At 56.0% G+C, this 13,016-nt stretch overlaps 1 protein-coding gene across 1 annotated transcript in view; it reads left to right on the forward strand.

Annotated features, from left to right (window-relative positions):
- OBSCN (obscurin, cytoskeletal calmodulin and titin-interacting RhoGEF) overlaps nt 1–13,016 on the forward strand; it is a 135,526-nt gene that overhangs the window by 54,780 nt on the left and 67,730 nt on the right. The window contains exons 21-26 of the mRNA XM_055333724.1: nt 1,464–1,739; nt 3,726–4,001; nt 5,952–6,227; nt 8,215–8,490; nt 10,441–10,716; nt 12,705–12,980. Of these exons, the coding sequence (XP_055189699.1) occupies nt 1,464–1,739; nt 3,726–4,001; nt 5,952–6,227; nt 8,215–8,490; nt 10,441–10,716; nt 12,705–12,980 (1,656 nt within the window). The remainder of the gene's footprint in view (nt 1–1,463; nt 1,740–3,725; nt 4,002–5,951; nt 6,228–8,214; nt 8,491–10,440; nt 10,717–12,704; nt 12,981–13,016) is intronic.

Below are 13,016 nucleotides of genomic sequence, written 5' to 3' on the forward strand. Positions count from 1 at the left end.
TGTCTTAGTTGCTTCGGGATATTGTTTTTCACATGGATATGCGGTGTCTGTGCAGCTCGATGCAGGGGTAGTTTGCAGATCAAGGGGTCAAAACAAAACAGAAACAGCGTTTTGCATAAACGGACTCCTGCCACCCCGCAGGTTTGTTTGTTTTTACTGCGATGTCTATACGATAAGGAGGATAAGGAGAGAGGAGTTGTTTTCATAAACGGCGCTTGAATCCTTTAAAATAGGGAAAAAATTAAACTGTAACGGAATTCACACAACACCCAAAAGCCATGTCCTGGTAGGGTAGCAACCATGAAACCTTCAGATGACACACAGTTGTTTGAAGATTCGGGTAAGGAAAGATTCCTTCCGTAGAACTTGAAAGCTCTGAATGCAATAGGACAAGATAGACATATGTGATGACACTAGCATTGAGAATTTCATTCCTCTGAAGAGGCCATAAGAGAGTGAAAAGGCAAGCCACAGATTTGGGAAAACAACTTTAAACACATAGTTGTCAGTCTCTAACTTTTAAGGAAAGAGTGCCTTAAAATGAATAGAGAAAAGACAGTACTGTTGGTGAATGAGCAGAGACATGAACAGTGTCCCCACAGTGGAGCAACCAGGAGTGGGCAGCCCAGTAATACTGGGGGAGGTGCCAGGCCTCATGAGTCAGCAGACAGTGACAGAGGTGCTGGGGGAAGTACAGGGACTCCAGCAGATAGACACCAGTTGAAAATACTAAGATAGGAAACGGCATGGAGACTCGGAAGCTTTGTAGACCATAGCGGGGGAAAGTTCCCTTCAAACTGTACAGAAATGTCGAATGTCCTCCGGGAAAGTAGAACAATCCATGTATCATGACCACAGAGTCCATGTACACAGAAGTGTCCCAGACTCCCCCCCTGGAACAGCCCAGGTGGGGCAATGATGGGATGTGTGGTGCCCCCTGGAACAGCCTATGTGGAGCAGACTTAGAATGTCCTGTCCTCACCTGGAGGGCCCACATGGGGCAGTTGTAGGATGTATGATCCCCACTGGAGCAGCTCTCACGGAGTTCTGGGAGAAGATATGGTCTGCTCCTGGACAAGCCCATGTGGATCAGCCTAGAATGGAGGTGCCTCACTGGGTGGCCCACATGCGGCGGTGATAAACATTCTAGCCCCACCTGGAACCAGAGTAGGTGGGACACTTTTAGAATGTGGCGCCCCCCCCCCCACCTGGAAAGCGTGTGTAGAGCCATGATGGGATGTGTGGTCCCCACGCGTAGGGGCCCCTGCGGAGCAGTGAGGGATGGGCACATGAATCGTGTCCCTCATGGTCGAGAAGCTATGGGGCTTCTCCAGTCACATGGCTGCTGCAGAGCCTGGGGACGTTCCCAGTCCCGTGCAGCCCCGTGTAATCTTTCTCCTCCCAGTGCTGCCTTCCTCCCTTGGATGGTGCCTCTGACCCTGCATGTCCCCCTGTGTCCCCAGAGCCTACACTGGTGTTTGCCAAGGAGCAGCCAGCACGCAGTGAGGTGCAGGCGAAGGCGGGCGGCAGCGCCACGCTGAGCTGCGAGGTGGCCCAGGCCGGGACGGAGGTGACGTGGTACAAGGACGGGAAGAAGCTGAGTGCGAGCTCCAGGGTGCACGTGGAGGCCCAGGGCTGCAGCAGGAGGCTGGTGGTGCAGCAGGCGGGGCGGGCCGACGCCGGGGAGTACAGCTGCGAGGCCGGGGGCCAGAAGGTGTCCTTCCGCCTGGACGTCGCAGGTCAGTTCGCGGAGAATAGCCTGGATTACAGGCGATGGTCACACTAGCCCACAGCCCAGACGGACCCGGGAGCTTTCCTGTCCCTTCCTCCCAGCTGCCACTTTCTGTCTGGTGGCTGATCCCAGAGATATTGCCGGGCAAGGGTTTACTGAAGCGAATGGGCCCCTCGTGGGCAACCCTCAGCCACTCGTTCCGTATGCACGGTTGTTCTTTGCCGTCCTGCACCTGGGCTCCATTTGGTGTCCCGGCCATAGTTGACCAGATGTCCTCACCTGTGGACGCTCTAGTGGTTCCCAGAGGCCTCGTTGGGTGTTTCTCCCCATCGAGAGACGTGTGGAGTCCAGTACCCAGGGCAAGCACGCGGGCCCCCGGTCATCCTTGGAATTATCTCGACACTGCGTGTTTGTGATGGAGGTTTTTGGTGTCCTGGGCGTGCTTCTTTCCTTGCACACGGGTATGGAACCTCTCTGCACAAAGGCCAGAGAGATGCTCATGGCAGAGCCTCAGGGAAATAGTGAGCATGGAAGTGGTAGCCAAGCACCCGTGCTGCAACAGGCGTGTGTTCGGGAGCTGTCTTCACAAAGCTCGTCCTGCATCATTTTGTCTTCGGTTAGGATATCCCGTGTTAGAACTCCGTGGGATTCCGAGGCAAGGGTTGAGGGAGGGAGAGGAGTACGCAGCCCATGGGCACACTTGTGACCCAGAGCGCTGTGGTGGCGCCCCCCCCCCCCCGCCCCGACTGGCAAAAAGGGTCTGCGATGGGGGTCCATGAGCTGTGCCTCCCGGGCCGGTTCTCAGAGAATCCTGTGACTTTGTCTTTATGTTCCGTGTCTCGGATGAGGGTCAGCGCAGCCCCGCCCTGGTCCTGGGGCCGCACGCAGTGGACTGCTGTTGTCTCAGGACATCATGACCCGCGGGCGAGCATGGACACCGCCACGGCGGCTGTGCGCCTTTTCGACTTGCTGTTTAAGACAGTCTGACACCATTTAATGCAAGAGAATCAGAATGGTGATGACACACTGTCCCAGTGGTTGTAGGAAAGGAAATCAAACTGATGTATGACGTCAACAGTGGGGCTCCCTGGGTGGGTCTGTGGGTGAAGCGTCTGCCTCCGGCTCAGGTCCTGTTCCCATGCTCCCAGGATCGAGCTGTGCCGGGCTCCCTCCTTCTCCCTCTGCCTGCCCGCCTCCCCCCGCTTGCTTTCTCTCTTCCTCTCTCTCCAACAAAATCTTAGGAGAAGTAGACAATGCAAACGGCCCCGCCGGGATGTAGCGCCAGTAACAAAATGTCTTTGTGAATCCACGTGTGAGTCCAAAGGCTTGCCGGGTGAATTCTTCCAGATATGCTGGAATTTAATCACTTCTTGCTCGTGGACTTTCTTATACGGAATAGGAAGGGAGCTGTGCTCTTATCTCATTTTACGTGGTAGCGTAAGTTCTATAGCAAAGCAGGCCGGGGCTGTAGAAACACTTCATAGTGTAGGTCTGTCATGGATTTCAGGGTCCCTACGTGAGACGAAGTATGAGCAAGGTGACGCCAGTCTGTCGGAAGCATCACACGGGGGATAGAGGTACAGCTTCCTTACCCCCCAGCCCATCAGCAATAGCTGTCGGCACAGAGCCGGTGGGAGCAGGGACCCATGTGGGACTGAGGGCCATACAGCTGGTGCCCAGCCTGGAGAACATCCCAGCTTCCTGGGTACTCCCGCTTCCCCAGTGCTGCATCTTTTAATTTTTTTTTTTTAAGATTTTATTTATTCGAGAGAGCACAAGCAGGGGGAGCAGCAGAGGGAGAGGGAGAGGGAGAAGCAGATTCCTCGCCTAGCAGGGAAAACCCCCCGCCGCCCGCCCCCCCCCCCCGCCCTCCGCCCCGATGCAGAGCTCAATCCCAGGACCCTGAGATCATGACCTGAGCCACCCAGGCACCGCCCAGTACTGCATCTTGACTTAGATAAGGTTTTGATCATGCGTCCCCCTGTGTCCCCAGAGCCTACACTGGTGTTTGCCAAGGAGCAGCCAGCACGCAGTGAGGTGCAGGCGAAGGCGGGCGGCAGCGCCACGCTGAGCTGCGAGGTGGCCCAGGCCGGGACGGAGGTGACGTGGTACAAGGACGGGAAGAAGCTGAGTGCGAGCTCCAGGGTGCACGTGGAGGCCCAGGGCTGCAGCAGGAGGCTGGTGGTGCAGCAGGCGGGCCGGGCCGACGCCGGGGAGTACAGCTGCGAGGCCGGGGGCCAGAAGGTGTCCTTCCGCCTGGACGTCGCAGGTCAGTTCCACCAACTGAGTCTTGTGTGGAGGTGATGAAGGGATTGCATTACACACCCCATAGGCCCTGCTGCTCCCTACATTCGTCCTCACCTTTTCACCTCTGCCATCCCGTTGCCTTCTATTTTCGTAGCCACGGCTGGACGGATGGAGGTTTAATGAGAAGGGTGTGTGTGTGCAGTGACAGGGCCGTGTTTGCGCCCCCGAGCGGCGCTGTCACGTCCTAATGCTTAGTCCTGCATGTGAGCACCTGCACAGAATCCTCCCAGAGTTCCTCGGTGGCCAGGATGATGGCTGTGCTCCACGCTCGGGTAGAGGCATCAAGTAGACTAAGCATCTCACACCTTGGTTATGTGACTGTGCTTTTTGGGGGGGCACTGTCCGGGGTTCTTCTTAGCAAGAGACATTTCAGTTTCTTGAAACCGATAGGGGAGGTTTTGACCATATAATCATATTTGGAAATATCTCAACTAAACTTTAGATTATCCTGTCTTAGTTGCTTCGGGATATTGTTTTTCACATGGATATGCGGTGTCTGTGCAGCTCGATGCAGGGGTAGTTTGCAGATCAAGGGGTCAAAACAAAACAGAAACAGCGTTTTGCATAAACGGACTCCTGCCACCCCGCAGGTTTGTTTGTTTTTACTGCGATGTCTATACGATAAGGAGGATAAGGAGAGAGGAGTTGTTTTCATAAACGGCGCTTGAATCCTTTAAAATAGGGAAAAAATTAAACTGTAACGGAATTCACACAACACCCAAAAGCCATGTCCTGGTAGGGTAGCAACCATGAAACCTTCAGATGACACACAGTTGTTTGAAGATTCGGGTAAGGAAAGATTCCTTCCGTAGAACTTGAAAGCTCTGAATGCAATAGGACAAGATAGACATATGTGATGACACTAGCATTGAGAATTTCATTCCTCTGAAGAGGCCATAAGAGAGTGAAAAGGCAAGCCACAGATTTGGGAAAACAACTTTAAACACATAGTTGTCAGTCTCTAACTTTTAAGGAAAGAGTGCCTTAAAATGAATAGAGAAAAGACAGTACTGTTGGTGAATGAGCAGAGACATGAACAGTGTCCCCACAGTGGAGCAACCAGGAGTGGGCAGCCCAGTAATACTGGGGGAGGTGCCAGGCCTCATGAGTCAGCAGACAGTGACAGAGGTGCTGGGGGAAGTACAGGGACTCCAGCAGATAGACACCAGTTGAAAATACTAAGATAGGAAACGGCATGGAGACTCGGAAGCTTTGTAGACCATAGCGGGGGAAAGTTCCCTTCAAACTGTACAGAAATGTCGAATGTCCTCCGGGAAAGTAGAACAATCCATGTATCATGACCACAGAGTCCATGTACACAGAAGTGTCCCAGACTCCCCCCCTGGAACAGCCCAGGTGGGGCAATGATGGGATGTGTGGTGCCCCCTGGAACAGCCTATGTGGAGCAGACTTAGAATGTCCTGTCCTCACCTGGAGGGCCCACATGGGGCAGTTGTAGGATGTATGATCCCCACTGGAGCAGCTCTCACGGAGTTCTGGGAGAAGATATGGTCTGCTCCTGGACAAGCCCATGTGGATCAGCCTAGAATGGAGGTGCCTCACTGGGTGGCCCACATGCGGCGGTGATAAACATTCTAGCCCCACCTGGAACCAGAGTAGGTGGGACACTTTTAGAATGTGGCGCCCCCCCCCCCACCTGGAAAGCGTGTGTAGAGCCATGATGGGATGTGTGGTCCCCACGCGTAGGGGCCCCTGCGGAGCAGTGAGGGATGGGCACATGAATCGTGTCCCTCATGGTCGAGAAGCTATGGGGCTTCTCCAGTCACATGGCTGCTGCAGAGCCTGGGGACGTTCCCAGTCCCGTGCAGCCCCGTGTAATCTTTCTCCTCCCAGTGCTGCCTTCCTCCCTTGGATGGTGCCTCTGACCCTGCATGTCCCCCTGTGTCCCCAGAGCCTACACTGGTGTTTGCCAAGGAGCAGCCAGCACGCAGTGAGGTGCAGGCGAAGGCGGGCGGCAGCGCCACGCTGAGCTGCGAGGTGGCCCAGGCCGGGACGGAGGTGACGTGGTACAAGGACGGGAAGAAGCTGAGTGCGAGCTCCAGGGTGCACGTGGAGGCCCAGGGCTGCAGCAGGAGGCTGGTGGTGCAGCAGGCGGGGCGGGCCGACGCCGGGGAGTACAGCTGCGAGGCCGGGGGCCAGAAGGTGTCCTTCCGCCTGGACGTCGCAGGTCAGTTCGCGGAGAATAGCCTGGATTACAGGCGATGGTCACACTAGCCCACAGCCCAGACGGACCCGGGAGCTTTCCTGTCCCTTCCTCCCAGCTGCCACTTTCTGTCTGGTGGCTGATCCCAGAGATATTGCCGGGCAAGGGTTTACTGAAGCGAATGGGCCCCTCGTGGGCAACCCTCAGCCACTCGTTCCGTATGCACGGTTGTTCTTTGCCGTCCTGCACCTGGGCTCCATTTGGTGTCCCGGCCATAGTTGACCAGATGTCCTCACCTGTGGACGCTCTAGTGGTTCCCAGAGGCCTCGTTGGGTGTTTCTCCCCATCGAGAGACGTGTGGAGTCCAGTACCCAGGGCAAGCACGCGGGCCCCCGGTCATCCTTGGAATTATCTCGACACTGCGTGTTTGTGATGGAGGTTTTTGGTGTCCTGGGCGTGCTTCTTTCCTTGCACACGGGTATGGAACCTCTCTGCACAAAGGCCAGAGAGATGCTCATGGCAGAGCCTCAGGGAAATAGTGAGCATGGAAGTGGTAGCCAAGCACCCGTGCTGCAACAGGCGTGTGTTCGGGAGCTGTCTTCACAAAGCTCGTCCTGCATCATTTTGTCTTCGGTTAGGATATCCCGTGTTAGAACTCCGTGGGATTCCGAGGCAAGGGTTGAGGGAGGGAGAGGAGTACGCAGCCCATGGGCACACTTGTGACCCAGAGCGCTGTGGTGGCGCCCCCCCCCCCCCCGCCCCGACTGGCAAAAAGGGTCTGCGATGGGGGTCCATGAGCTGTGCCTCCCGGGCCGGTTCTCAGAGAATCCTGTGACTTTGTCTTTATGTTCCGTGTCTCGGATGAGGGTCAGCGCAGCCCCGCCCTGGTCCTGGGGCCGCACGCAGTGGACTGCTGTTGTCTCAGGACATCATGACCCGCGGGCGAGCATGGACACCGCCACGGCGGCTGTGCGCCTTTTCGACTTGCTGTTTAAGACAGTCTGACACCATTTAATGCAAGAGAATCAGAATGGTGATGACACACTGTCCCAGTGGTTGTAGGAAAGGAAATCAAACTGATGTATGACGTCAACAGTGGGGCTCCCTGGGTGGGTCTGTGGGTGAAGCGTCTGCCTCCGGCTCAGGTCCTGTTCCCATGCTCCCAGGATCGAGCTGTGCCGGGCTCCCTCCTTCTCCCTCTGCCTGCCCGCCTCCCCCCGCTTGCTTTCTCTCTTCCTCTCTCTCCAACAAAATCTTAGGAGAAGTAGACAATGCAAACGGCCCCGCCGGGATGTAGCGCCAGTAACAAAATGTCTTTGTGAATCCACGTGTGAGTCCAAAGGCTTGCCGGGTGAATTCTTCCAGATATGCTGGAATTTAATCACTTCTTGCTCGTGGACTTTCTTATACGGAATAGGAAGGGAGCTGTGCTCTTATCTCATTTTACGTGGTAGCGTAAGTTCTATAGCAAAGCAGGCCGGGGCTGTAGAAACACTTCATAGTGTAGGTCTGTCATGGATTTCAGGGTCCCTACGTGAGACGAAGTATGAGCAAGGTGACGCCAGTCTGTCGGAAGCATCACACGGGGGATAGAGGTACAGCTTCCTTACCCCCCAGCCCATCAGCAATAGCTGTCGGCACAGAGCCGGTGGGAGCAGGGACCCATGTGGGACTGAGGGCCATACAGCTGGTGCCCAGCCTGGAGAACATCCCAGCTTCCTGGGTACTCCCGCTTCCCCAGTGCTGCATCTTTTAATTTTTTTTTTTTAAGATTTTATTTATTCGAGAGAGCACAAGCAGGGGGAGCAGCAGAGGGAGAGGGAGAGGGAGAAGCAGATTCCTCGCCTAGCAGGGAAAACCCCCCGCCGCCCGCCCCCCCCCCCCGCCCTCCGCCCCGATGCAGAGCTCAATCCCAGGACCCTGAGATCATGACCTGAGCCACCCAGGCACCGCCCAGTACTGCATCTTGACTTAGATAAGGTTTTGATCATGCGTCCCCCTGTGTCCCCAGAGCCTACACTGGTGTTTGCCAAGGAGCAGCCAGCACGCAGTGAGGTGCAGGCGAAGGCGGGCGGCAGCGCCACGCTGAGCTGCGAGGTGGCCCAGGCCGGGACGGAGGTGACGTGGTACAAGGACGGGAAGAAGCTGAGTGCGAGCTCCAGGGTGCACGTGGAGGCCCAGGGCTGCAGCAGGAGGCTGGTGGTGCAGCAGGCGGGCCGGGCCGACGCCGGGGAGTACAGCTGCGAGGCCGGGGGCCAGAAGGTGTCCTTCCGCCTGGACGTCGCAGGTCAGTTCCACCAACTGAGTCTTGTGTGGAGGTGATGAAGGGATTGCATTACACACCCCATAGGCCCTGCTGCTCCCTACATTCGTCCTCACCTTTTCACCTCTGCCATCCCGTTGCCTTCTATTTTCGTAGCCACGGCTGGACGGATGGAGGTTTAATGAGAAGGGTGTGTGTGTGCAGTGACAGGGCCGTGTTTGCGCCCCCGAGCGGCGCTGTCACGTCCTAATGCTTAGTCCTGCATGTGAGCACCTGCACAGAATCCTCCCAGAGTTCCTCGGTGGCCAGGATGATGGCTGTGCTCCACGCTCGGGTAGAGGCATCAAGTAGACTAAGCATCTCACACCTTGGTTATGTGACTGTGCTTTTTGGGGGGGCACTGTCCGGGGTTCTTCTTAGCAAGAGACATTTCAGTTTCTTGAAACCGATAGGGGAGGTTTTGACCATATAATCATATTTGGAAATATCTCAACTAAACTTTAGATTATCCTGTCTTAGTTGCTTCGGGATATTGTTTTTCACATGGATATGCGGTGTCTGTGCAGCTCGATGCAGGGGTAGTTTGCAGATCAAGGGGTCAAAACAAAACAGAAACAGCGTTTTGCATAAACGGACTCCTGCCACCCCGCAGGTTTGTTTGTTTTTACTGCGATGTCTATACGATAAGGAGGATAAGGAGAGAGGAGTTGTTTTCATAAACGGCGCTTGAATCCTTTAAAATAGGGAAAAAATTAAACTGTAACGGAATTCACACAACACCCAAAAGCCATGTCCTGGTAGGGTAGCAACCATGAAACCTTCAGATGACACACAGTTGTTTGAAGATTCGGGTAAGGAAAGATTCCTTCCGTAGAACTTGAAAGCTCTGAATGCAATAGGACAAGATAGACATATGTGATGACACTAGCATTGAGAATTTCATTCCTCTGAAGAGGCCATAAGAGAGTGAAAAGGCAAGCCACAGATTTGGGAAAACAACTTTAAACACATAGTTGTCAGTCTCTAACTTTTAAGGAAAGAGTGCCTTAAAATGAATAGAGAAAAGACAGTACTGTTGGTGAATGAGCAGAGACATGAACAGTGTCCCCACAGTGGAGCAACCAGGAGTGGGCAGCCCAGTAATACTGGGGGAGGTGCCAGGCCTCATGAGTCAGCAGACAGTGACAGAGGTGCTGGGGGAAGTACAGGGACTCCAGCAGATAGACACCAGTTGAAAATACTAAGATAGGAAACGGCATGGAGACTCGGAAGCTTTGTAGACCATAGCGGGGGAAAGTTCCCTTCAAACTGTACAGAAATGTCGAATGTCCTCCGGGAAAGTAGAACAATCCATGTATCATGACCACAGAGTCCATGTACACAGAAGTGTCCCAGACTCCCCCCCTGGAACAGCCCAGGTGGGGCAATGATGGGATGTGTGGTGCCCCCTGGAACAGCCTATGTGGAGCAGACTTAGAATGTCCTGTCCTCACCTGGAGGGCCCACATGGGGCAGTTGTAGGATGTATGATCCCCACTGGAGCAGCTCTCACGGAGTTCTGGGAGAAGATATGGTCTGCTCCTGGACAAGCCCATGTGGATCAGCCTAGAATGGAGGTGCCTCACTGGGTGGCCCACATGCGGCGGTGATAAACATTCTAGCCCCACCTGGAACCAGAGTAGGTGGGACACTTTTAGAATGTGGCGCCCCCCCCCCCACCTGGAAAGCGTGTGTAGAGCCATGATGGGATGTGTGGTCCCCACGCGTAGGGGCCCCTGCGGAGCAGTGAGGGATGGGCACATGAATCGTGTCCCTCATGGTCGAGAAGCTATGGGGCTTCTCCAGTCACATGGCTGCTGCAGAGCCTGGGGACGTTCCCAGTCCCGTGCAGCCCCGTGTAATCTTTCTCCTCCCAGTGCTGCCTTCCTCCCTTGGATGGTGCCTCTGACCCTGCATGTCCCCCTGTGTCCCCAGAGCCTACACTGGTGTTTGCCAAGGAGCAGCCAGCACGCAGTGAGGTGCAGGCGAAGGCGGGCGGCAGCGCCACGCTGAGCTGCGAGGTGGCCCAGGCCGGGACGGAGGTGACGTGGTACAAGGACGGGAAGAAGCTGAGTGCGAGCTCCAGGGTGCACGTGGAGGCCCAGGGCTGCAGCAGGAGGCTGGTGGTGCAGCAGGCGGGGCGGGCCGACGCCGGGGAGTACAGCTGCGAGGCCGGGGGCCAGAAGGTGTCCTTCCGCCTGGACGTCGCAGGTCAGTTCGCGGAGAATAGCCTGGATTACAGGCGATGGTCACACTAGCCCACAGCCCAGACGGACCCGGGAGCTTTCCTGTCCCTTCCTCCCAGCTGCCACTTTCTGTCTGGTGGCTGATCCCAGAGATATTGCCGGGCAAGGGTTTACTGAAGCGAATGGGCCCCTCGTGGGCAACCCTCAGCCACTCGTTCCGTATGCACGGTTGTTCTTTGCCGTCCTGCACCTGGGCTCCATTTGGTGTCCCGGCCATAGTTGACCAGATGTCCTCACCTGTGGACGCTCTAGTGGTTCCCAGAGGCCTCGTTGGGTGTTTCTCCCCATCGAGAGACGTGTGGAGTCCAGTACCCAGGGCAAGCACGCGGGCCCCCGGTCATCCTTGGAATTATCTCGACACTGCGTGTTTGTGATGGAGGTTTTTGGTGTCCTGGGCGTGCTTCTTTCCTTGCACACGGGTATGGAACCTCTCTGCACAAAGGCCAGAGAGATGCTCATGGCAGAGCCTCAGGGAAATAGTGAGCATGGAAGTGGTAGCCAAGCACCCGTGCTGCAACAGGCGTGTGTTCGGGAGCTGTCTTCACAAAGCTCGTCCTGCATCATTTTGTCTTCGGTTAGGATATCCCGTGTTAGAACTCCGTGGGATTCCGAGGCAAGGGTTGAGGGAGGGAGAGGAGTACGCAGCCCATGGGCACACTTGTGACCCAGAGCGCTGTGGTGGCGCCCCCCCCCCCCCGCCCCGACTGGCAAAAAGGGTCTGCGATGGGGGTCCATGAGCTGTGCCTCCCGGGCCGGTTCTCAGAGAATCCTGTGACTTTGTCTTTATGTTCCGTGTCTCGGATGAGGGTCAGCGCAGCCCCGCCCTGGTCCTGGGGCCGCACGCAGTGGACTGCTGTTGTCTCAGGACATCATGACCCGCGGGCGAGCATGGACACCGCCACGGCGGCTGTGCGCCTTTTCGACTTGCTGTTTAAGACAGTCTGACACCATTTAATGCAAGAGAATCAGAATGGTGATGACACACTGTCCCAGTGGTTGTAGGAAAGGAAATCAAACTGATGTATGACGTCAACAGTGGGGCTCCCTGGGTGGGTCTGTGGGTGAAGCGTCTGCCTCCGGCTCAGGTCCTGTTCCCATGCTCCCAGGATCGAGCTGTGCCGGGCTCCCTCCTTCTCCCTCTGCCTGCCCGCCTCCCCCCGCTTGCTTTCTCTCTTCCTCTCTCTCCAACAAAATCTTAGGAGAAGTAGACAATGCAAACGGCCCCGCCGGGATGTAGCGCCAGTAACAAAATGTCTTTGTGAATCCACGTGTGAGTCCAAAGGCTTGCCGGGTGAATTCTTCCAGATATGCTGGAATTTAATCACTTCTTGCTCGTGGACTTTCTTATACGGAATAGGAAGGGAGCTGTGCTCTTATCTCATTTTACGTGGTAGCGTAAGTTCTATAGCAAAGCAGGCCGGGGCTGTAGAAACACTTCATAGTGTAGGTCTGTCATGGATTTCAGGGTCCCTACGTGAGACGAAGTATGAGCAAGGTGACGCCAGTCTGTCGGAAGCATCACACGGGGGATAGAGGTACAGCTTCCTTACCCCCCAGCCCATCAGCAATAGCTGTCGGCACAGAGCCGGTGGGAGCAGGGACCCATGTGGGACTGAGGGCCATACAGCTGGTGCCCAGCCTGGAGAACATCCCAGCTTCCTGGGTACTCCCGCTTCCCCAGTGCTGCATCTTTTAATTTTTTTTTTTTTAAGATTTTATTTATTCGAGAGAGCACAAGCAGGGGGAGCAGCAGAGGGAGAGGGAGAGGGAGAAGCAGATTCCTCGCCTAGCAGGGAAAACCCCCCGCCGCCCGCCCCCCCCCCCCCGCCCTCCGCCCCGATGCAGAGCTCAATCCCAGGACCCTGAGATCATGACCTGAGCCACCCAGGCACCGCCCAGTACTGCATCTTGACTTAGATAAGGTTTTGATCATGCGTCCCCCTGTGTCCCCAGAGCCTACACTGGTGTTTGCCAAGGAGCAGCCAGCACGCAGTGAGGTGCAGGCGAAGGCGGGCGGCAGCGCCACGCTGAGCTGCGAGGTGGCCCAGGCCGGGACGGAGGTGACGTGGTACAAGGACGGGAAGAAGCTGAGTGCGAGCTCCAGGGTGCACGTGGAGGCCCAGGGCTGCAGCAGGAGGCTGGTGGTGCAGCAGGCGGGGCGGGCCGACGCCGGGGAGTACAGCTGCGAGGCTGGGGGCCAGAAGGTGTTTTTCAGTCTCGAGTTTGCAGGTGGGTTGTAGCATTGGGTAGAGGTTATAGCACCTG

The sequence above is a fragment of the Nyctereutes procyonoides genome, unplaced genomic scaffold (genome assembly GCF_905146905.1).
Source record: "Nyctereutes procyonoides isolate TBG_1078 unplaced genomic scaffold, NYPRO_anot_genome, whole genome shotgun sequence".
In the NCBI taxonomy this organism is placed as follows: domain Eukaryota; kingdom Metazoa; phylum Chordata; class Mammalia; order Carnivora; family Canidae; genus Nyctereutes; species Nyctereutes procyonoides.